Raw genomic sequence first — 22,819 nt, forward strand, 5'->3', positions numbered from 1 at the left:
AGGGTAGAAATGCAGCTGACTTGATCGATAAACGTAGCAGGCAATGGTGTGAACTTGTGACTGGCAGATATGAGCCTTTAAAAGAATAAATATAAAGCACCTCATTTTGCAGGCTACACAGTGCTTGTCTATGCATGGCTTCTGCACCAATGGGCACTTTATTCAGGATATGACAAATACTGCAGTAAGGGTTGACTACCCTGAACTGGCACAGAGGATTTACAGAGGAAAAAAAAAAGATTTTGTATGAAAAGTTGCACTGCATATACTAATAATTCTCAATTTCTTTCCTATCTTTAAAGTCTGAGGTGTCAAAGCTGAAAATGAAAAAATCCAATACAATATTGTTGAGCATCCTGTAATGACTAACATCTTCAGTTATGCATGACATCCCTGGCAGCGTGCCTCAAAACGCAACATGTGATGGATCAGAGACCCTCTTTTCTATCTCTTGATGCCACGTACTGTGCTTGACTCCCGTCTCCTCATTTTCACACTTGCTGGGCTTTCCACAGGCACAGTGATTTAAACTGCTACACACTCTGTACCTCTGAACTCTTCTTTCATGCACTGTTCTGCACAAAGGAAGGCCATTTATCCTTGTAAGCTTTTATTTCTCTGAGGCTGGTAATGGCTTCTGACTTCTTTTGTTATCTTTGCTAGCTGTACATTTGTGTTGACTATTGTGTGCTACCATTACAGCCTGCACCAGCTGCACTTGGAGCTAAAGAGACAGCTGATGAACTCAATCCTTTCCCAACACTACAAGCACCACAATGAAATTTTACTGTCCTATGTATGTGGGCACCTAGATTTAGCCAGGCCCCTCGCCAAGTCATTAGCAGGACAGAAGCAGTGTCCAGCACTTTTCTTCTAAAAATACATCCCTGTGCCTCCTACCATCCTTTATACATGATGAGACAACTGTGCGTGATGTAATTTAAATTCAGCAAGTCACCTTCCTTGGGCAGTGTCCTATGGACAGTGACCATATCCTCACAGATTTCTGGATAATTTAGCAGCTGAAGTGTCTCACTGCGTTTGGTTTGTAACACAGCAGCTACTGCAAGTCTGCCTGCCATATTTTATCTACAGCCTCATGTGTTACACTCATAGACAGACAAAATGCATTTCTCAGATAATCAGTGGGTGCTGGTAGATGGGCTCCTTTCATTGGAGGGGCAGATGTTCTTTTTGTATCTCATAATTCCTCTCAAGTACTATACCATAAATAACCAACAATAGTGTCATAAAATCTGCCTTCCAGTCTTAGCTGCAAATGCACAAGCTCTAGCTGGCACACATGCTCTACCCAGGGTGAATAAAACCATGCTGTCAGAAGAGAAACTGGAGCTTCTGCATTTGAGTACCCATCTCAGATGATAGTGCCTTGTGTTTTTATGCTGTCTCGGACACAAAGAACTGCACTACTGGGCCTCGCTTCCTCTCCATCACCACTGCAGTGTGTGCATTTCAGTGGCCCTGGAGATTTATTTATTCTTGTTTATCTGTTGCCGGCTGCACCAGTCTCCTGGGATCCTACTTTGTCTACAGCCCCAAGGCAGTCAAACTGCTCCAATACACTGTATTATCTGTCATCACATGAGAAAAGACATGCAAATGCAGAAATGACATCTTAATGACTTTATAAGTGAGCACCATGAGCAAGTCTACCCTACATGGCACCCCACTGCCACCTATGCTGTGGCCTTTTGTTCCCACTCAGTGTCTGCAACACTAAACCCATGAAGATCGCCCAGCAGCAACTTCTGTGGACAAATGCCGCCATGCTGCCACTTGCCATCTGTAAGGCAAGTTCATTCCACTCCTCAGGTGCCAGCTGGGTAGGTCTTATGTTGTCAGTTAATACAAGGAGTAGTTGTTGATGGGTTGATCTGTTAAATGGGCCAAGAAGCAGTTAAGACTTAGGTATTTGGAAATGGGATGCAGAAGGGAAAGTAACTTAACATTTATTATAATTGTTACAATTAAAAACAGGGCTCCAGTATGGTGGAAACTTTGTTAGCTGTGCAATAATTGGCATTCTATATATTATGTTCTGTTGGTTCCTGCCTTACAACTTCTTCCATGACACAGGGCCTTGGAGAACAGGACCCCGTAATGGAATCAATAAGTTCAAAAAAAATTAAGACAAAAAAATTAAAAGAAGAGTCCAAACAACACAAATTATTTTTGCACTTGCACACTGGAATACAACTGTGGTTGCATTTTTGTTTGGAGTTACTCTGTGATCTTTGTGTTGTTGGCACCACAGCCACAGAACATAAACCACTGTTAGGTCGGTATGAACAGACAATGTCTTACGTCCTACAGCTGTAGCAGTTGCACTCCTATTCCTACTCAACCTCCTTACCGAATAATAATAACAACAAACGGAGTGGGGATCTAATCCTGTTGGCTCTGTTAAGCATCATGAAACAGTGTGGTTTGTAAAAGGCTCTACATAGAATAATGACTAATCATAATTTAACGACGAGCTGGGCCTTGATCAGAAATGTACACATCAGTAAAGCTGCTTTTTGTCGGACATGTAAGAGAGTGACTTATAGTGCTCAGTCACACAATACCAGCAGGTGTGCTCCACAGAGCCAAACCTTCTGACATGGCAGCAGTCTCCAGCATCTCTAAATGCAGCCCTTCAGCTAAAGGAGCCCTCTGTGTAATTAAATTTGAGAGCAGAGAACCACACACTAGAAGAATGTAATTATTCCATTTGGCCTCCAAGCAAGCATGTCACTCTGCAGAGAACGCATTTTCCAATGTAGTCTGACAGATTCATGAAATGTCCAAGCCTGATGTGGACCTGTGGGACAGTACAGTGTGACATGTGGCAAGCACATCATTCTTAATGCAGATGCCTCATGATGCCCCCCTCCCCCCTACATACACTGAATGACTTCTCCCATTTTTCACTAGGCATCATTGTACAGACCTGTGAGAATGTTACTGTTAGCAAGAATGTTTAGCTCTATATTGCACGCAGGTCTAGATTTATAGGACACCACCACAGTGACATCAATTAGAACAAGAAAGATCTGAAATAACCGATTGTCATAAGATTATGTGAAATCTAACTTCCATTTTATGACATGCACTTCACTCAAACATTATGGGGCCTGTGATAAATACAGTACATGTTATTACTTTTATATTTAACTGTCTAAACCTAACTCAAATGAATAATAAATAATGAAAGTAACATAGCAGGTATGATAGTGTTTTGCAAAAGCAATCCATGAAGCTCAGCATTACTGCTTACGTGAGCCCACAATTGAAGGGCACCTTAGCTTGCAGTCTTTGTTTATGAGGTGACACTTTTGTAGTGGCTGGTCGTCATTCAGATTTCATGAGAAGTATTTCAAAGCAAGCACTGAAAACCCCTGGCAAGGATAAGCAGGATGTGAACATAACATACAAGGTTTGACAAATGTGAGAAGACCATTCAGTCCCATCAGTCTCACTTACAAGAACATCCTATCTAGATACTTTTAGACATTATCCAGTATTCTGCTTCAACTGCAACTATTCATGCACCTGGAATAGCTTGTGTGGCATGGCTCCACAAAAATCTCTTTGCTTGGTTGGGTCTCCAATCCATACAGCACCACCTGCACAGCACACAAACCTAGTGAATAATCCATAAAGCTCTTTATTATTTTTGTATGTACCTAACAGAATGGTGGACTGTCTCCTGACCTCACACTGTATGAATCCAACCTTAGCGCTATATGTTAGTTATCAGAAGACTGCTGCTTTGGCAGACAGAAGTAAGTCAAGAACCGCCTGCTGCTTTGGCACATAATTTATTTGCATCTTTCCTTCCTTTAGGTCTGAGGCTGGCAGAGCAGCTTGGGCGAAGAGAAGATGAAGCTAAAATCCGCCACCGCCTGGGGCTCTCACTTTGGGCGAGTGGCAACCTGGAGGAAGCCCAGCATCAGGTAGTAGAAAGTTCCCTATGTGTCACCATATTCTACCTTGCATACCTTTTATTTAAAACTAAGATTTTCAGGGTTTGCTGTTGGCTTGACATGTTGAACAAATTAACACATTGCAATCTGTAACTGTTAGGCTACTCTGAGATCCTGAAGGTTATTAATTTGCTGCAGCATATTTATAGCCATCATGCAAAAAAAGTAAGTATGAGAGAATCTCACATCTGCTGAAGGACTTTCAGCACAACAAAGCTCTCCAGTCCTGTCCTTTTAAATCTTCCAATGTAACACCAGGTCAGATTTTGAAAGTCCCTAAAGTCCTATTGTCGACCACAGTTCTTGGTCACTTATTCCATTTGCCTATGGTCAGTAGACACTGCAAGTTTACCTTCAGGCGACACCCAATGTTGGACAGCCATTACTTTCTACTACCCACTAAAGTACTGCTTCCTAGTAGCCTCACTGCATTATCATCACATGCTGGGTCCCTGCAGAAAAGGAGGTCCTTGTGCTGCAGGCATTTCTTCTAAAGGTTAAGAATTCAAAAAATCAGATCTCTTACAAATTGATTCAACAATCATCCTGTGTTCCTTGAACCATAGAGAGGCAGCAAAGAAATGTCCAAGCTTAACATATAAGCCTGCTAAAATGCCCCTCTGTCTACATACTGCATAACAGCAAGTTCATCTATGCAGTATAACAGGATGGGACACTGCCTCCACATTCATGTGAGGAACCACCACAAGTGAAATTTTGTAATGCCAATCCAGATCACTACAACTCAGTTTGTTTGGCACACAGCCCCATGAAGTTTTTAGCTCCATTAGTATAGTTGAAAAATACAACAGAGTACTAATAGAAGACACTGTGGGTCCTTTCTGGCCCTGGGAGAGTTCACATTAGTGTCATTTTAATCTACACAGATTTTTGCCAAGGTGCCCATCATCCTAATGTTTGCTATATAATGGACCGCACATTTTAACCACAAAGGGCGAAGTCTTCCTAAGGCTCAAGCCTACAATGGCATAGTGTGTCCCCAAAGAGATGTAGTATAACACACAAACTTTGCAGTTCAGACATCATTAGCACGTCACTGTTCCATCCTAAGCTAAACATTTCTGCTAGTTGTAGCAGTCCATAGACATGAGGAAAGGTGCACCATTCCTGTAAAGTAAACACTTACGTTCAGTGCTCACACTGCAGAAAAACAAACCTAATATGTATGGTGCAACTTTAAATGACATGTATTTAAAGCATTGGCTAAATAGGTAAATGTCAATAAAAAGTGTCATGGCTAGATAGAACCCATATTTTAACAAACATCCCATTCAAGGTGCAAGTTACTCAGACAGCCAACTGCTTTGACTGTTGGAGCAGAAGCACCTATTCGATCAAACACTATGCAAAGCACCTCTGTCGTTATGAGAATGGATATTATGATCACATAAAGCACGAAAACAAAAGTAGTCTATTCATGTGTGATGCTTTTTATAAAACTCTGTGTTCCTCTAGAGTGTGATCATTACAGCATCATTTGCTTTAGTCTTCGCCTACAGCAGCAAATTCTTTGACATTTGCCAACAGCAACATCCGAAACACACCATTTGTCTTGAGCTCTCTTTTATCAGTTATTTCTGTCTAACTTCTGCCCTCTTGTGGATATAAAACTGAAGAGCCTAAATTAGCCAGAAAGAAAATATGCTGCTTGCAGAGTTCTACCTCATGTTAAATGCATTCCGGCTCTTATGTCAGTGCTGGATTACTGGAAGTCTTTCAGCGTTTGCCAAGGAAATCTAACATGTGAAGTATAACCCTGTTCTTTTTTCTTTATTCCCTTTTCTCCCCCAGCTTTATCGAGCATCAGCACTATTTGAAACGATTCGCCATGAAGCTCAGCACAGCACTGATTACAAGCTGTCGCTCTTTGATCTCCAGACATCCTCATATCAAGCACTTCAACGTGTCCTGGTTAGCCTCGGTACGTTTGCGGCATCCCTTCATTTCCTTTCCGTTTAATCTACAAACATCAAGTGTAGCACTTGGAGGTGGAGCCTACAGAGCGCTTGTGTGGGTGTGCTGTGATCTCTCTAATCTTGAGCCTTTTGAGATTAGAGACTTTACAGAGCAGATTCCCACTGAAGAGTTAAAGCAGGGTGCCGTGGTTGAGGAAGACTCTTGCAGGGGCCAAACTCCATGCAGCCATCCTCTCTACTAACCTTTCAGGCCAATTCAGAATTTATTTGATGCCTTGTCTTTTGCAGGCAGCATCATCACAAGATGTTTTACAAGCAAATCCAACTTAAGTTTTGAATGACTACAACATTGTGCAATGCAAAGAAATAAATAAGCAGTTTAAACTATAAATAAACAGCATTTCAGATGGAGACGCTTGTTGTGGTTGTGAATGCAAACCAGCTTTTCCCGCAGCCTCAGTGGCTGTGGCTTGATGGTGGGTGAGCTTTTCACAGATTCTTACCTTTCACCCTTCTCTTTCTGGAGTAAGGCCATCATGACGAGGCGCTAGCAGTGGCAGAGCGAGGACGGACCCGGGCATTTGCTGACCTGCTGGTGGAGAGGCAGACTGGTCAACAAGACTCCGACCCATATAGCCCAGTGACCATTGAACAGATCTTTGAGACAGTCAACGGACAGCGTGGGCTCATCTTATACTATTCACTGGCAGCTGGTTACTTGTACAGCTGGCTTCTTGCACCAGGAGCAGGTAAGAATATGATAGAGATGATAGTCGGCATGAAGCCTTGACTACCCAGACCAACTGAGACTCTTCACAGCTGACTGATTTGACATTTAAACAGCCTTAAATATGAATTCTGTTTTGCTTTCTTTTTTGTTTTCTCTTCTTTTATCAGATTTATTATGTTTTACCCTTTTTCTGTTTTTACCCAAAGAAAAGTTTAAAACAAGTCACAGCTAGAAAAAAATGCAGTCCTTCCTCTCATTTTCCAAATAATGCAGTTATGCCCAAACTCAAAGACCTCTGCTCAGCGGTGCTTCTTCATACCTTTGAATAAATCTCTCATGATCATAACGTAGGAACTACTCTGAGCTAATATCACAAATACATTCCCTGGCCTGAAACACGCAATGAAGTGTAAGTGTGCTCCCTGATGGGACACATCTACTTCCTGCTACAATTTATCTGTGCCTAGGACTGCAAACTATGACCATTACCATATGGAACAGAAGCAATATGAAACAAATGGTGCTAATCAGCAAAACTTCAATCTAAGCTCCAATGAGGGATGCCTCTCATTCTATTTTTATATTTTTCTAACCATTGGGGAGGCACATTCCCAGCTAGCAGTTGACAGCTGAGGAACCTACTGACTTCCAGAAAGTAGGTCACTGAAATGACAGTGGTGGGACAAATGGCAGATGATAGCCCAACCCCCAAGCCTTATACGTAACAAGAAAGTGTGGTGTTCAGCTCAGATTCATAGTGTTGATAAGTGCCACTAGATCCGTGATGTTTATTTAATATTTAGGTTACACTCCATAAGAGAAACTATAGCCAATTATTCCGGCACATAGTGCAACTTGTCGAATGCTCTGAGTAGCACCAATATGCCAAATGGAAATGTAAGACATCATCCGAATAATGCATGTTGCTGTCCTGCTTCCAGGACACATCACACTAGTTTCTTATAGAAGCAGCAGCACAATGTAACATCTCGCCAACACAGAACACTCCACTGAATACTTTTTGTATAGTTTCACTGTTTTTCAGTCCAGCATTTTGTATTCACAGGAAGTAGTTAGGACTATCACACATTTTTATTTGCCGAATTCATTTCTATGTACATGTAGCTCAGTGGGCTGAAAAAGAGAATACATGAACCTCATCTCCACTTTTCCTCTTTGTTGTCAACTGTAGGAATCCTGAAGTTCCATGAGGTGTACCTGGGTGACAGCCTGGCAGAAAGCAGCCTGGACTTTCATGAGACAAGCAGCTTGAGTCTACAGAATGTCAACAACTCAACACTGGAGCAGTACATCGGCAGTGTGCGAGAAGCTCTGGGGGTGGAGTCCTATTACAACAGGTCAGAGAGCAAGCTCTATCACTCTCCTACAGGGGGCAGCACTGTGTCTGCTTCAGCATGTACAATGCTATATTTATATTCATATCTGTTGACAACCCGAATGACATTGCCTTTCTACAGTGCATCTAGAAGTCCATTTTTTTTTTGGGGGGTGGGGGGGGGGGAGCCAAACCACTTGTCTGCAAACTATCATGCTTTTTTATGGTTTAACCATTTGCCTTTGGAATCCACAGGTTAGTGCACGAACCATCATGTCTGTATGCTGAATTAGAGGTATCCCCAAAAACCACCCCATGGCAGTATTACATTGTTTGAGAGTTAAACATAGGTAGGACAAGTATTCCAAGCAATTTCTCCATACCAAGGACTCTCACAGAAAAATGTATCGATGATGGAGGTCATGCACTATACCTCAATATCTTTTAATACTCACCACAAAGAGAGAACACATCAGAGAGTCAGCAAAGGAGGAAGCAGCTCATGATTCTTATTCACTGGCACCACTCTACAATGCAGCATAAGATGGGCTAAAACCAGACACTTGTAGAGGTCCATCCCATGTGCCAGGCAAAAACAGCTCAAGTCTCAGTGCCATTTTGAAGTGTATGCTGGCAGACATTATCAAAACAATCCTATCTAAAAGCTGAGGAATTAACCATATAACAGTTTCACTCATAAACACCCATCACAAATTTATGCCAGCCACATATACAGCAAGTCAATGGCCTTTCACAGGAGGCAGCTGGCTACATTCCTGCCCATTTCCTCAAGTTACATTTCAAGACCTTCAACTTTGCTATGTGAGAATGGATGAAAAGAGAATAATTTATTAATCTCTGAATGTGTCTCTTGTCTTGCTGAGTCCGTTAATCAGCCTCGATTTTCGGTTTCTCAGCCGCCTGCTTTAATCCTGCACTATTAAAGGATCATTTAGTGGCTAAATTGAATGCTGCAGGAGCTTTTCCGCTTCACTGCCTGCAATATGCTACCTCTTAAAGCCAGTATGAAGAAGCGTGGCCTTTCATTATCCACCTCTGCTGTGACTAAGAGCCGTCACAAGACTTTCTGGCTAATATTCAGGTCTCCTGCACGCCAAAAAAAGAGCATGCTGGTCACCCGATTTTCACATTTCACTTTTACTGAGATTAAGGCTTTGCAAATGATCAGCTATTGAAGCAAGGGGTGAAACTCTTCACCCTACAGGCAAGCATCAACATTCTCACAACAGCGGCCCCTGCTGGGAACACTACAGCAGATTGAAGGAAAGTCACACAGATGTTCAACCATCTATCCCCACAGTGAAGAGCATCTCCCATGAGGAGGATCATCAAGCAAAGAAAACACAGACTAAAGGGGTTGCATGTGTACCTAGTTCAGGTCTTTATTCATAGACATTAGTTAAGACTTGTTTTTTCCTATTCATGGTTTTTTTGTGTTTTGGTTTTTTTTTTAATAATTAGGTCCAAGAATTAGTTGACCGTAGCTATAAAATGAAACACAAATGTATGCATTGCTCATTACTAAGGAAAAATGTGGAAGTACACATCTCTACTGCAGTTCTTGACTCGAGCCATCATTTTCCATTTTAGCATAGACACTTAAATAGGAGACTATTTTTGAATGTGATTTTGTGCTTACTGCTTACTTCTAGTAGTATTTTCAGCTGAAGCTATTTATACTTTCAATTAAAGAGTTGAGAGGCACTTTGCATGTTAATCCTAATTGAACTCTTAAGAGGGTGTTACAGTGGATGTTGTCTTTGCAACTGCTGTATATGAATTATATTTGAGATAGTTTTACCCTCCCACATGCATATCACACACTGGTTAGGTTAACTAGTGACTCTAAACTGACCCCATATACAATCAAGCATTTTCAGTAAATGACAGTTAACTTCTTCCAAGATCAACTTTCTGACTAGACCCTTTAGTGGAATAAGCTGCTTGGAGGGACAGACAGATGGATGAATTAAAAATGCATTCAAGGGAGTCTTGCAGGGCTAGAGGGCCAAACTATAATTCTGAACTGTTTTTCTTGAGGTTGGCACTATATGAAGCAAGAATTAATCAGCTTAGCCACCACCTTCTGAATCATTTTATTTGTGTCCAAGTTTATTTAACTTATGGCTTCCACAGCCGTCTACCACCCTAATAAAAAGCACTTCTACGCACGCAGTAGCTCGTTTCTGTTATGTTGCAGTAGTAATTGTCACATTTATTTTACATGATGGGCACTATATAGGAATGAATCAGCAACCAAGTCGTTTTAAAGTGTGTTATTTAACCTCTGGCATCTGCAGATGCTTTAATTAAAAGCATTTCCAGAACTCTCTGTCAGTCTTATGCTGTATTAGTAGTAACATTTATTTTACATGGAAAAACCTCAACAAGATGTAAAACCCTTTATAGAAACCCTTTTTCCGCCAAGCAGTAGCACAAAATAAAAATACACAGTCCTCAAAAAAATAGAAACACAAGAATTAAAACCAGAGTAGCAGCAATTTAATACAAGCCCTATAAATAAGTTTCTTCTGCTGCACATTCCAATATCGCGGATGCAAATAAAATAATCCACTTTTGCAAATATTCTTCAGCATGTTGGGAACTTGAAAAATGTGGTTATTGATGGTGACCTCAGACTGGGCAAAAGTTAGCAGATAGTGGACAGCAGTGGTGTGTCATGAATCCAAAAATAAAGGGCATCTTTAGTGGTCCATCATGTTAACTCCTACAACGGACCGACAGTAAACTCGACTTTGTTTGATGAGCTTTGCCTGTTATTATTAAAGAAAACCAGTTGTCCGAATTCCCAAATATCTGAATTTTCCAATCACATTTAATTATCTAAGAATGGGAAAACCCACCATAAGACAAATGGAGACACATGACCTTGGTGTGGGCAGACCTGGGCTGCAGCTTCAAATTGACAAAACTTTAAAACCAGACCACAGCATCAATAGCAAGAGCACAAAAGTACAAAACTGCAAACACCACATTAAAACTAAATCTTGGCAATAAAGAATTGGCATCAAAGAGCAGAAGGACCCCCTGACAGAGACGCGTCTGTAAAGACCAAACACTCGCATTCTTCAAAATCTGCAGCCTTTTGGAAAAAGCGTCAAGCAAGCAGTGAGTGGTGGCACAAAGTAAAGAGCCCAATAAGGCGAACACAACTCAACGCACCAACGTCGGGTAACTTCGGGGCGACCACGTCTACCAAAAAAGGCACTTTTGTCAGAATACGGCTTCATCTGTGAGGAAATTAGAGAACAATGGGCACATGAAACTGGGCAGAAGTATCAGCAACGAGAACATGTCCAGCGCTCAACACAAGCCTCCACGTGTCCACCACACAGTGTCAAGTCGCCATTCAGGAGCAGCAAGACAAACATGGGACTGTGGCGGCCATCAAAGTCCACGGCTCTCGGTGAAACGTCTGCCACCTTTTAGATTTCTCATTCAGGTCTCCAAACACGAAGAAAAGGCACCAAGCAGCATTCTCGAAAGCAAACAGGCAGCGTGACCCCGTCACGTATTAAAATGACATGTTAAAATACAAACAAGCCAAAATATCAATAAGAAATGAACCAGATAATTTCAAGCATTTCAACTGCAAATCAACATTTGACATCCTTGAACCAGCTGTAACACATGACGACCGACGGCGTTAGAGCAACGCACGGAAAGCGGCGATGAAGGCAGGGCCTACCTGAGTCTGGATACCTTCAGACCTCGGAATATCTTGCAAGTCCAGCTGATGCCAGTGGACACATACCGACACATTCAGTTCAAGGGGCAAACGCACCAAATTGGAGAAGGCTGTCCCTCATGTCCTCAGTGACAGACGAGGAGGTCAAGACGTGTTTTTGGAATGATCCCTCCCCAGTCTCGGGTGTTAACATCCTCTTGCCAAGCCACTGTGCGTGATGCGTGATTCTGTAATTTAAAGCGGAGTCTGCTTGGCATCCTCCAATTCCAGATGTTACTGGGCAGTTTCCTTCTCACACTAAATGAGGCCCATAATTCAGTTCCGGTGTTTAATTCATTAACCCCGCTTGGTTTAAGAGCTTCTAACATTTCTGACATAAAGAACCCGACACAACAACATCTCAATAATTGGCGGGATTCGCTCCTTCATGCTCCTCTGGACGACTCCTTTACTTCCCGAGTTGACCACTTTCATATACGACTGTCCCGCATAAACTTGACTGGATGTTGCGTAGAATGTCGAAGACACATTTAAAATGACAACTTTCTTTTGCTTTATTGTTATTTTGTTGTTGTTCATTTGATATGGAGGCGGGGTGTCGAACGTTCCCCTGCATCATGGCATGGCGTATTAAGACCGAACGTCGACCTGTGCGAACGCCGTGCCTAATGTTTTTAAGCGTTTCGGTTCAGAGCCTCCATTTACTAAGATGGAAAGAAGACAAACGTAAGAATTTCCACATCGTCTTTAAATGCCAATGTCTCTATTATCTGAACTCCAAAGACTTCTTCAAACACTTGATTCTGCGCGCTCAACCAGGCAAACGCTGAAGTCGTCGAAGAAATTCGCTACGTCACGGCGCGTGCCTCTCCTGATTGGCTCACTCGCCGACCTAGCGCGTGCGAGGCCACGCACATCGTTTTTTAACCGCTCAAATGTAGGCGCCAGATTTTGACTCCTCCTCCGGAAGGCTTGAAGCCGCTAGTGGGCGGGGCCAAGCGCGAGGAACGTGAAGCCGAGAAGTTCGAGTGGAGGCGACAAGAACTGCTAACCTGCAAATAAATACGAAAACAAGCATTGCAGTGTATTATGGTGTGATCGGATTATGTTATGACTGTGGAGACTATCATCGAGCTGTAAATAATGAGAGAGTATAGCGTGAGTCGAATCGAATTGGGGGCGCAGAGGACCGCACGCAGTTTTTTTTTAATGCCTCCTGACTCTCTAAAACAGTGCGAGAAACCCCCCACATGTGATTATGTAGTTCATTGATCTTTTTGGGGTTCCTTCCGATATTTGGCTTCTCTAGACCCGAAAACCATTTTTAGGCCATTTTTAGACCATATTCTTTCAAGAAATGACACCCTTATGACACAAAATAAACGCATAGGTCTCTTCAACAAAAAATGACCAGAAGGACTTGAAGTCACATCAACCGATCCCAAGGGCTCAATCCCTAATGACATAAGAGGGGTCAAAGTTACTCCTTTAACAAAACTTTGAAAAAATGGGTATCAGTAATACAGGCAAGAGGAGCTTCGTTTTATGTATGTATTTATTTATTTATTTATTTATTTATTTATCTATTTATTTATTTATAAAGCACTTTAAAAACAACATCAAGACTGACCAAAGTGCTGTACAATAAAAACCCAACATATCAGACACACAATAACCAAATTGTACATGAAACAGAAACACATAAGAGCTGAAGAGATTCATAATAAAAAAGTATACAGATAGCTAACATCTCATACTAGGTTAAAAGCCAGAGAGTAAAAGTGTGTTTTTAAATAAGATTTAAAGACAGCTAGTGAAGGAGCCTGCCTTTTATGCTGTTTTATTTTATTTTATGCTATTTGGAGGTTGTTGGTCACAAATGTAATAATGCTTTTAATATCTGATTCGTACTGGTGGTCCTAGCCCTCCCAAGTGCCAACTCCAGAAGATTTAAGCAGACAAATTTGAAACATAAGCATGTGAAGTACGGTTTTATGCTTTTCCAAGGTTGCTGGTTACTAATCTGATTGTATTTTTGATATTTGATTCTTTATGGGTGGTCTTAGCCCTGTATGGACCTCCAGCAGATGGTGTAAAATGACACATTTTAAACCTAAGCATGGTGGGTATCATTTTAGACTATTTCAAGGCCATGATGACAAATATGGTGCAATTTCTGATTTCTGATGCTTTACTAGCCCACTGTGGATCACCACTGGGGATGAAAAACAACAAATTTCTATTACAATTGAGAATATTTAGACTTTAAACATTGCATTTGAAGCACATATTTTACCATTTTAAATATATGACACAACTCTTTTTGTTGCAGTGGTAGTGGTGCTGCTTCACACTAAGGGGACTCAGGTTCGCTTCCCGGTTCCTCCCTGTGTGGAGTTTGCATATTCTCCCTATGTCTGCATGGGTTTCTTCCTACAGTACAAAAAACAGGTTCGGTGCATTGGCAATTCCAAATTGTCCCTAGTGTGCGTTTGGTGTGTGTGTGTGTGTGTCCTTAAAGTGGGCTGGCACCCTGCCCAGGGTTTGTTTCCTGCCTTGTGCCCTGTGCTGGCTGGGATTGGCTCCAGCAAACCTCTGTGACCCTGTAGTTAGGGTATAGTGGGTTAGATAATTGATGGATGGAATTCTTTTTGTTTATTATGTTGTGAATCACTGCTTATTTATTGTGAACACCCCAAATTAAACTAAATAACATTTCAAACATCTTATGCTAATTCAGACTTTTTTGGATTTGGACATTGAGATTTAGAATATGTCAGTTGATAGTGAAAGGGTACACTTGGACTTGGCTTCTGGTACTCACAATAAGGCATGATGGTGCCCGTGTGATGAGCATGTGGAGCCAGACAGGAGGACCTGCTGCACAACAATAGCACACATTGGCATTTGCCAACTGTCAAAGGCAGGCGTGATGACAGCGTATCTGATTAAAGTCTTCATTGAGTTGTGTTACAAAGCAACATTTAATAAATTGCATTGTCGCTTTTGCTGCTAGAAACCAGTGCTAAAGGGGATGCCAGAGCGCCATAAGCAGCTCATCAAGAAGAGTAAAGAAACACTCTGGCGGTGTCACCCCACAAAGCACACATTTGGGTTGGAGAATTGTCTGAGTGTGCCAGAAGCACCCCCAGGGTGACATAATGGACGTGGGCTAGTTGGTGGCCCACTTATGGTACACCGATATTGGATGTAATGCAGGCCTGCAGTCAGGCACACAAGCTCTCCTACAGATGATGAAAGTCCTTGTGTGGAAAGTCTGGCTAGTCAAGGTTTATCACCTCCATAACAGCCTCCACTCTTCTTTCCTCAATATTTTGGAGTATCTGTGGGAATGTATGCCCATTTGTGAGGTCAGATCCTGATGTTGGACTGGAAGACTTATCTTGTTAATTTATCCCAAAGGTGTTTAGTACTTTGAAGTCAGGGCTCCTCCATGTCTTTATGGACCTGGCTTTGTGCACAGGGACACAGTCATGTTGGCACAGAAAGGGCACAATTGTCTTAAATGTCTTTGTGTGCTGGAGCATTAATAGGAATCTTCACTGGAACCAAGAGGCTGATCCCAAACCTGCCATTATCTGTCCTCCACCAAACTTCACAGTAAGGCACTATTCAGTCCAGATTGGTCCATCACACTTGCAGATGGTGAAGTTTGACTCAACATCCCAGAGAACACCTGACATTGAGAATTATGATTGTGAACTCAGCCATGGAGGCCCATTTCATGAAGCTCTTGATGCACAGTTCTTGTGCTGATGTTACTTCCAGAGGCAGTGTGAAGCTCAGTTGTGAGCAATGGCACAGCGTAGAGGTCATTTTTATGCTCTTCAGCAGGCAACGGCCCCACACTTCGACTTTGTGTGGTCTACCACTATGTGCCTGAGCTCTTGCTGCTCCTCTGTGCTTCCACTTCACAAAAACAGTACTGACAGCTGGCTTGGCACATCTAGCAGAGCAGAAATTTCACATCCTGACTTGTGGTAAAGGTGGCAGACCTGTGAATGAACCAAATCTGCGTCTGGAAAGATTAGCAAATCAAACACAGCCATGATATGGTAGCACCTGATAGGAAATCACAGTGCAATAATCACTATTCTACTCTCATACATACACACTTTGGAACATGCCCAGCTGCAGAAAGTCATTTAGCCCCCTAATATCATGTGAAGTCCCCCCTCAACCACACTGTTGGGTATACTGTTAATGTTGAATTGTTTTTGAGATTTTATCATACCATGACCCACTTAGTATTTGACACACCTTTATCATTTTTGTTTGGTGTCAGGCCCTCAATGTCACTTCTTTCTTTCCCTTATGGCAGCTCCACATCGTCATCTGACTGTGCAGAATCCGCGACCACAAGACACGTCAGCTTTCTGCGAAGACGGCGGCGACTCCGCTCATCTCGCGGTCTCTGCTGCCATCTAGCGGAACAAATCAGACAGCACATCCCGAGCAACTAACATTGACTGTGAACGACGGCTCAGCCTTCCTACCTATCGAAATGATTAGGGTGGGTCATAGTCAATTAACGCGACTCCGTGCTGGGCACTGTTTGGGCAAATGTCATTTTACAGCACGTTTTTACGATGGTCACCAAGGAGAGCACTGGGCAACGAATACAGTTTTAAATTTTAGAATCAAATGTTTACACTTTGGCATAAATGCTGCACTTCACAACTCTCTATTTAATCAGTTAATTGAAATAATAATCAGCCCACTGATTGAGTGGCAAAATAGTAATAAGCTAGAACCCCACTGAAGGGCTACATGGCATTCGTTCACTCTTTATTGGCACATGGTTTAGCATGGAGGCAGCTCAATCAAATTGATAGTGATACAACATTTCAGTGGGCGGGCATGGCGCTAAACACCATCAATTCTCAGCTCAGCTTCCGGTCTGTGTGTGTACAATTGACGTGTTCCCCAATGTCTGCATGGACTTTTCTCGTCACATCCCAACAACAGGCAGGTTAAGTGGTTTGGCATCAGCAGTGTACCCTGTGGCATTCTTCCTGCCTAAGGACTCTTTAATGGTGGGACAGAACTCTGAAAAGGCAGACTCAGGAAACGATCCAAGGTTTCATTTAATTGTGGCACTTTGGGGTGGTCCTAACAAGGAAAGGCGCAATATATAATGCAATGGGATGTACAGTACTGTCCACCAAGTCAGAAGTTCTCATCTTTTTGTAATTCTTGTGTGTGTTTCAGGGGTCGGTGTTATTAGAATCTCAATATCTATCTATCTATCTATCTATCTATCTATCTATCTATCTATCTATCTATCTATAATATAGCACCTTTCACATCTCTCTATCAGATGTAGATGAGCTGTCCACACATCCACACACGCAGTTTCAAACCTGCACAATCCAAATTTCAGGCAAAGGGGAAGCAGAGCCTACAGTGGCAGCGCTGGGCACAAGGCAGGAGCTGTCCTGGCTGGCACAAAGGTGTACACCAATGGGTAGGTTACAGGGCCTGCTGGCACAATACACACCCACAGTCTGGAATAGCCAGTTGCCCCCCTCCCGACATGTTTTTGAGTGTGCTGTAGGTGGGCTTTTGATCAGTGACAGGTGGCCAATTGCTCAGGCTGGCGTGTCCGACTTTACTGTGTTTGGCCTCCTCCTCTTGTTTAATGGGTACCACTGGCATGAAATGTTTGATTGTTAAAATGTCCGTCACATCAGACCACTCGGTGAAGATGAGGGCAGACAGGTACCCCCAACAGGTGTCACACTGGACTGGCCTACATATGCTGGCTTGGCACAACTGGCATGCTTGCTGCATTGGTAAGGTGCCCAGGTTGCGCGTTTCATTTCATTTCCTTTGCTGTCACATTGTGTAAAATGCTTCTTTTGGGGATGGCTCTCCTGCCGTCAATGAGGCCTCATTTAGCGCAATCCCCCTGAAGTTCTGCACGTCCTAATTAGGCTTTTTCCATGAAGGAAGCAGCGTTGGCTGTGGTGCTGCCGCCCTCAGATCATCTCGTTTTCATGCGCGGGTTCTTTCAAGTCTGTGTGTATCAAAGGCTCAGGGCACTAAATATTTCATTCCTTTGAAGTGGAGTGATTGGCACTGATGATATTCTGTGACAACAGCACTGCAGCAAATCTTAGGGGGCTTTGATACATTTATGGAGCCCCTCCATTCTCCATCCACGCAGGATATGTGGCTCCTTTAGTGTGATGCCAGAGTCTGAGGAGGTTCAGTGCCATCTGCCTAAACTGCCCACTCCATTCTCTCTGGCAGGGCCTGCTCGAGCAGCGAGACGGAGAGTGAAGCAGGAGACCTCCTGGACCAGCAGTTCGAGGAGCTCAACAACAAGCTGAACTCGGTGACGGACCCCACTGGATTCCTCCGCATGGTCAGCAGGAACAACCTGTTCAACAGGTAAGGACCGGGGGGCAGTCAGCCAAGTGAGACAGAGTGCCATGATCCTTCTGGAGGGACTTTGTCGGCTGTTGTGGCGTCAACAGCACAGGGCATATGGGAAGCACATGGCAGACAAGGTGGTAGCTAGGGCTGAGCGTTTATAATAGCTGGAGAGAGGATGCGCCCCGACTCACAGCGGTGGTCAGAAAAGATACAGGGGGCAGCAGAAGTTCTCAGCCATGCCCAGCCCTTGTGTGGCTCTCTTTATGTTGGGTCCTCCTTAGCTGGTACATGGCATTAAAAGCACATGCTCCTCTATTCAGGTGCACAGCGGTCACCTTATGTCAATGTCATCATGCCCTTCTGGACACCCCTCACCCCACCACTGCCAGTGCCGGTGCCCTCCTGATGACTCCTCCATTCTGTCTCCTTTCCAGAAGCTGTCAGAGCATGAGCAGCTTGTTCAGCAGCACCATGTCACCCGTGAAGGACAGCAGCTCCTCACTGCCAAGGAGGACAAGCTCAGCGAACAAGCCTCCATTGCGGGCACTCTATGACCTCCTCATTGCTCCCATGGAAGGGGTGAGTATGTGCCAATGGGAAATACGAAAGCTCAAGTGACCTTCGAGACCGTGGAGCCCTTTGTTCTGTTTATTGTATCAAATGGCCTCTTCCTGATTTCATTGTCCCCACATTTCCATAGCATGGGCACTTGTACTTGACAGGATTGGGTCAGGGTCACACATTTGTTTATGATTTTAGTCACTGGGGGGACAAAATGGCATGTAAATACAAACAAGCGCCTTTCCACAGGTGCCAGGCTTGGTAGGATGGAGTGAATGAGTTTGGAGCGCAGTAGCCCCTTGGTCTTGCCTTTAACTCACTCTTTTCCACCACCCCATAATGCCAGGATGTCCTGGAGTCGTGTCAGGCCATCGAACCAGCTAGGGGGTCTGCGCAGCCCATATTATCTTCTCACTGCTCCCCTTGACTGTCCATTCTCATAAACGTTGAGCCTGCAGGCAGGCACTCGCACCCTCACATCTTCATGTCTGGATGTCCTGATTGAGCAGAACATGCCAGAGCTTTCTTTATGTCGTGACTTCCATAGGATTTTAAACAAGTGAAAATCTGTGCTTGATGTTCAAGTGTCCTCCTTCCTACCTGGATGGGCCGGTGATCATTAATCATCTCAAAGGGGCACCAGAGGAAATCCACAGAAGAGGTACCCAAGCTGTGCTCACTGAGTGACAAGTAAAGCCACTTTGAGATGGCATTGGTGTCATGTTCAAAAGCTCACTGAGTTTTGACAAAAGGAGTGTGAGCGACTGATCTCAATGGCCTGCCGCCAGCATGGTGGGCCGATCTCCTTCATGTCGTCTGGGTAGACATTTCTAGGATATGACAGTCGTGAACACCTCGCTCTGTGATGCAATCTCTGATCAAACAGCAAGTCATCTCAATTGGCATGAGGTGCAGCATCACACTTTGACCACTAGAGGGCAGCCAGTCCCTGCAGATGGGCCAGGCCTCAAGGTGCTGTGGAGCCGGAGCTGTTGTGTAAGGGCAATCGGCAACTACTGCTATAGGTCTGTGGGCTTCAGGAGCTCACCTATGTGGCCACCTCAGTGTCCAAGGAGCTGAGACTGCACCATGGTGTTTCTGTGGCAGGCCTCCCCCTCCCTGGCCCATGCCAGCGTGTCATCTTTAAAACATCCCAGTAAAATCAAAGGATGCATTTTTTCTGTGTGATGGATGTGGCACTCAAGGTGCTCTGTGGTTTTCCAGGCCCGACATACAGTTGAAGGGTGTTTAGCTATGGTGGGTGCCCTCCCAGGTGGTGCCCTCTATTGGTCAGAGATGGTCATTAGTTAAACCTGTGTTCTTTGATTTTCGGCTGCCTTTCTCCTTTCCTTGGCTTCCCTTTTATGACTGCTGAACCACTGGACACAATTGCTGGCTCTACTGGCACTCCTGGGCACGTGTCACTATCACTTAATTCCACTCCAACTACAAGTCCTCCAGCAAAGGCTACAGCTGAAGAGCAAATCAGAGAACAATCTAAAGCAGTGCCCACCCCAGGGCGCCAGAGTCAACATGTCAGCTCGGAGCTGGCTGCTGAGGCCCATATCATAGCGGACAGTGGCACACACAAACTGCTACACCACGGGCAAGTGCTGCCTGTGCTTGGAAAGCAAATGTCAGTGCCAAGCAGGACTTGGGCAGAAGAAACCCGCCAGTGGCAGTGAGGGGCCTGAGCACACACATACTGGGATTGCAATGGCACCTTTGCTTCGCCAGATCCTGCTGCCTACCTGCTGTCACCAGCTTGGCCCTACAGATCTAGTGATTAGTGGCACATGCAGGCATCAGGGGCACATGAAAGTCAGCACCAAGGTCAATGAAAGAGTGAGGGGCATGAGGAGGGCAGCTTGTGGTCATTTAAAGAGTGAGGGGCAGGTGAGGGCAGCTTGTGGTCATTTAAAGAGTGAGGGGCAGGTGAGGGCAACTCAATGGTCATTTATAAAATGAGGGCGCACGGAGGGGAGAACAAGGGGCAGATAGGCGGTGGTTGAGTGGTCATCTAGACATGGACTTGGGTTCATTCTCATTGTATTTCCTGTAACACCACCCTTCATGCCACTGGCAGTTTATCACCATGTCGGTGGTGACAATGACTCAGTGCTAGGTTGTGCTGGACTGACAAGTGAGTGACTAATGCCAGTTACCAGGAGCTTCCAGAATGATCCTTGGTTCTAAGGAAGCTTCTTCCCTGGTTGAGTTCCCCAAAGAGGCAGTAGAGGGCGCTGCTCTCCACACCTGCATGTGAACCCCGACCTGCTGCTCGTGTGAGGCTGTGGGGGTCCACGTGATGAATGGTCATTATGTGTTGGTCTCAGCTTGGTGTTGATGTACGATGGCCTAGCGGTTAGGGGTCTTTAAATCACAGGGATGAAGGTTCAGTTCCCACCTGTGTATGTTAGACCCTGAGCGGGTAGGTGCCTTGCCTGAAATGTTATCAGCTGAGCTGTGGGTATGCATCTTGGGATGGTGTTATGTGTTTGTTTGGCATCTCCATGGTTACCAGCTCCTATTTTGGGCCCTTAGCTCCATTGGCTGGTGCCAGTGGGGTTGTTTAACATGGTGAGGCTTTGGCGTTGACTTGTTTGCTATTCACCAACCAGTTCCTGTCTTTCCAGGGCTTGATGCACTCGAGCGGCCCGGTGGGCCGTCACCGGCAGCTGGTCCTGGTGCTGGAGGGTGAGCTCTACCTCTTCCCGTTCGCCCTGCTCAAAGGCAGCTCCTCCAACGAGTACCTCCACGAGCGCTTCAGCCTCATCGCCGTGCCCTCCATCCAGTCTCTCAGCGGCTCCTCCAAGGTAAGGGTGGTCCACTCTGCAGCAGTGCCCGGTGGACAGTGACCAGGCACACAGACTGACTTCTAAGAGCTGCATGTGTCAGCCTTTTTGCTTCTAAGCTTGTTTGCTGATTTGCCTCTCATGTTTTCCAGCCCCATGCCAAGAGAAACGCCCCTACATACTCGGGTTCTACCTCTATGGCAGCTGTCATTGGCAACCCCAAGTTGCCCTCTTCAGTGATGGATCGCTGGCTGTGGGGTCCGATGCCTTCAGCCGAGGAGGAGGCCTATATGGTATCGGAACTGTTAGGATGCCAGCCTCTCGTGGGCTCCATGGCCACCAAGGAGAGAGTGATGAGCGCCCTTAGTCAAGCTGAATGTGTGCACTTTGCCACACACATCTCCTGGAAGCTGGCTGCCTTGATTCTGACCCCAAATGCCGAGGGCTCCTCAACTGGCACTGCTGGCAAGGGCTCCTTTGGGAACAGCTACACCATCCCTGAGTCACTCAGAATGCAGGATGATGCCAGCGACGTGGAGAGCATCACCGACAGCCCACCGCTTCAGGAGTTCCTGCTGACTGCGGCGGACATTTTGGATCTCCGACTCCCCGTAAAGTTGGTGGTGCTGGGCTCCTACCAAGAGTCCAACAGCAAAGTGACCGCCGACGGGGTCATTGGCCTGACACGAGCGTTTCTGGCTGCCGGTGCCCACTGTGTTCTGGTGGCGCTCTGGCCAGTGCCCGTGGCAGCCTCCAAGATGCTGGTCCATGCGTTTTACTCGGCACTCCTCAACGGGATGAAGGCTAGCGCGGCCCTGGCAGACGCTATGAAAACTGTCCAGAGCAGCAAGCAGTTCTCACACCCATCGAACTGGGCAGGTAGGAGAGATGGGGTTGGGCTGAGCCGGGTCTGCACGCCATTATTATTTATTAGATAGCGGGCACTGTGACTGTGGGCACCTTTCCCATTAATGTCATTAGTGCTCTTTCAAATTCTTCTCACTGGCTTGGACTCTTGCTGGGGGGGGCATTGACAGGCTTTATAATGCTGTGGAGATGCCATCTCCTGACTCACTGATGGTCTCAAAGATGCTCCCATTGAAAGAAATCATTTTTAATTGGGGTCTCAGCAAACTAAAGAGCCTTGTCATGGTGGTCTGCCTGAAAGGGGCCATCTGAAAGAAGCATATTGACTCCTTGATGAATGGAAGGCTGGTGGGTGTCATGTTCAGTGTCTTTTAATGAAGGCCATGACAGTCTAGCAAAGCAGCGTTTGAAAATCTCCAAAGCCTGCCAGGCACCACCCTGACTGGGCATCATCAGCTGTATCCAGTCGTCC

General features: G+C 44.8%; 1 protein-coding gene across 4 annotated transcripts in view; it reads left to right on the plus strand.

Moving 5' to 3' along the window:
• ttc28 (tetratricopeptide repeat domain 28) overlaps window positions 1-22,819 on the plus strand; it is a 473,813-nt gene that overhangs the window by 431,023 nt on the left and 19,971 nt on the right. For 3 of the 4 annotated variants that reach the window (XM_039772324.1, XM_039772327.1, XM_039772328.1), the window contains 8 exons: window positions 3,850-3,959; window positions 5,802-5,931; window positions 6,457-6,675; window positions 7,849-8,014; window positions 17,999-18,139; window positions 18,559-18,703; window positions 21,322-21,501; window positions 21,633-22,359. In XM_039772324.1, the coding sequence (XP_039628258.1) occupies window positions 3,850-3,959; window positions 5,802-5,931; window positions 6,457-6,675; window positions 7,849-8,014; window positions 17,999-18,139; window positions 18,559-18,703; window positions 21,322-21,501; window positions 21,633-22,359 (1,818 nt within the window). The remainder of the gene's footprint in view (window positions 1-3,849; window positions 3,960-5,801; window positions 5,932-6,456; window positions 6,676-7,848; window positions 8,015-17,998; window positions 18,140-18,558; window positions 18,704-21,321; window positions 21,502-21,632; window positions 22,360-22,819) is intronic. The other variant, XM_039772326.1, reaches the window with a different exon arrangement.

This window comes from Polypterus senegalus, chromosome 12, assembly GCF_016835505.1.
Source record: "Polypterus senegalus isolate Bchr_013 chromosome 12, ASM1683550v1, whole genome shotgun sequence".
Taxonomy (NCBI): domain Eukaryota; kingdom Metazoa; phylum Chordata; class Cladistia; order Polypteriformes; family Polypteridae; genus Polypterus; species Polypterus senegalus.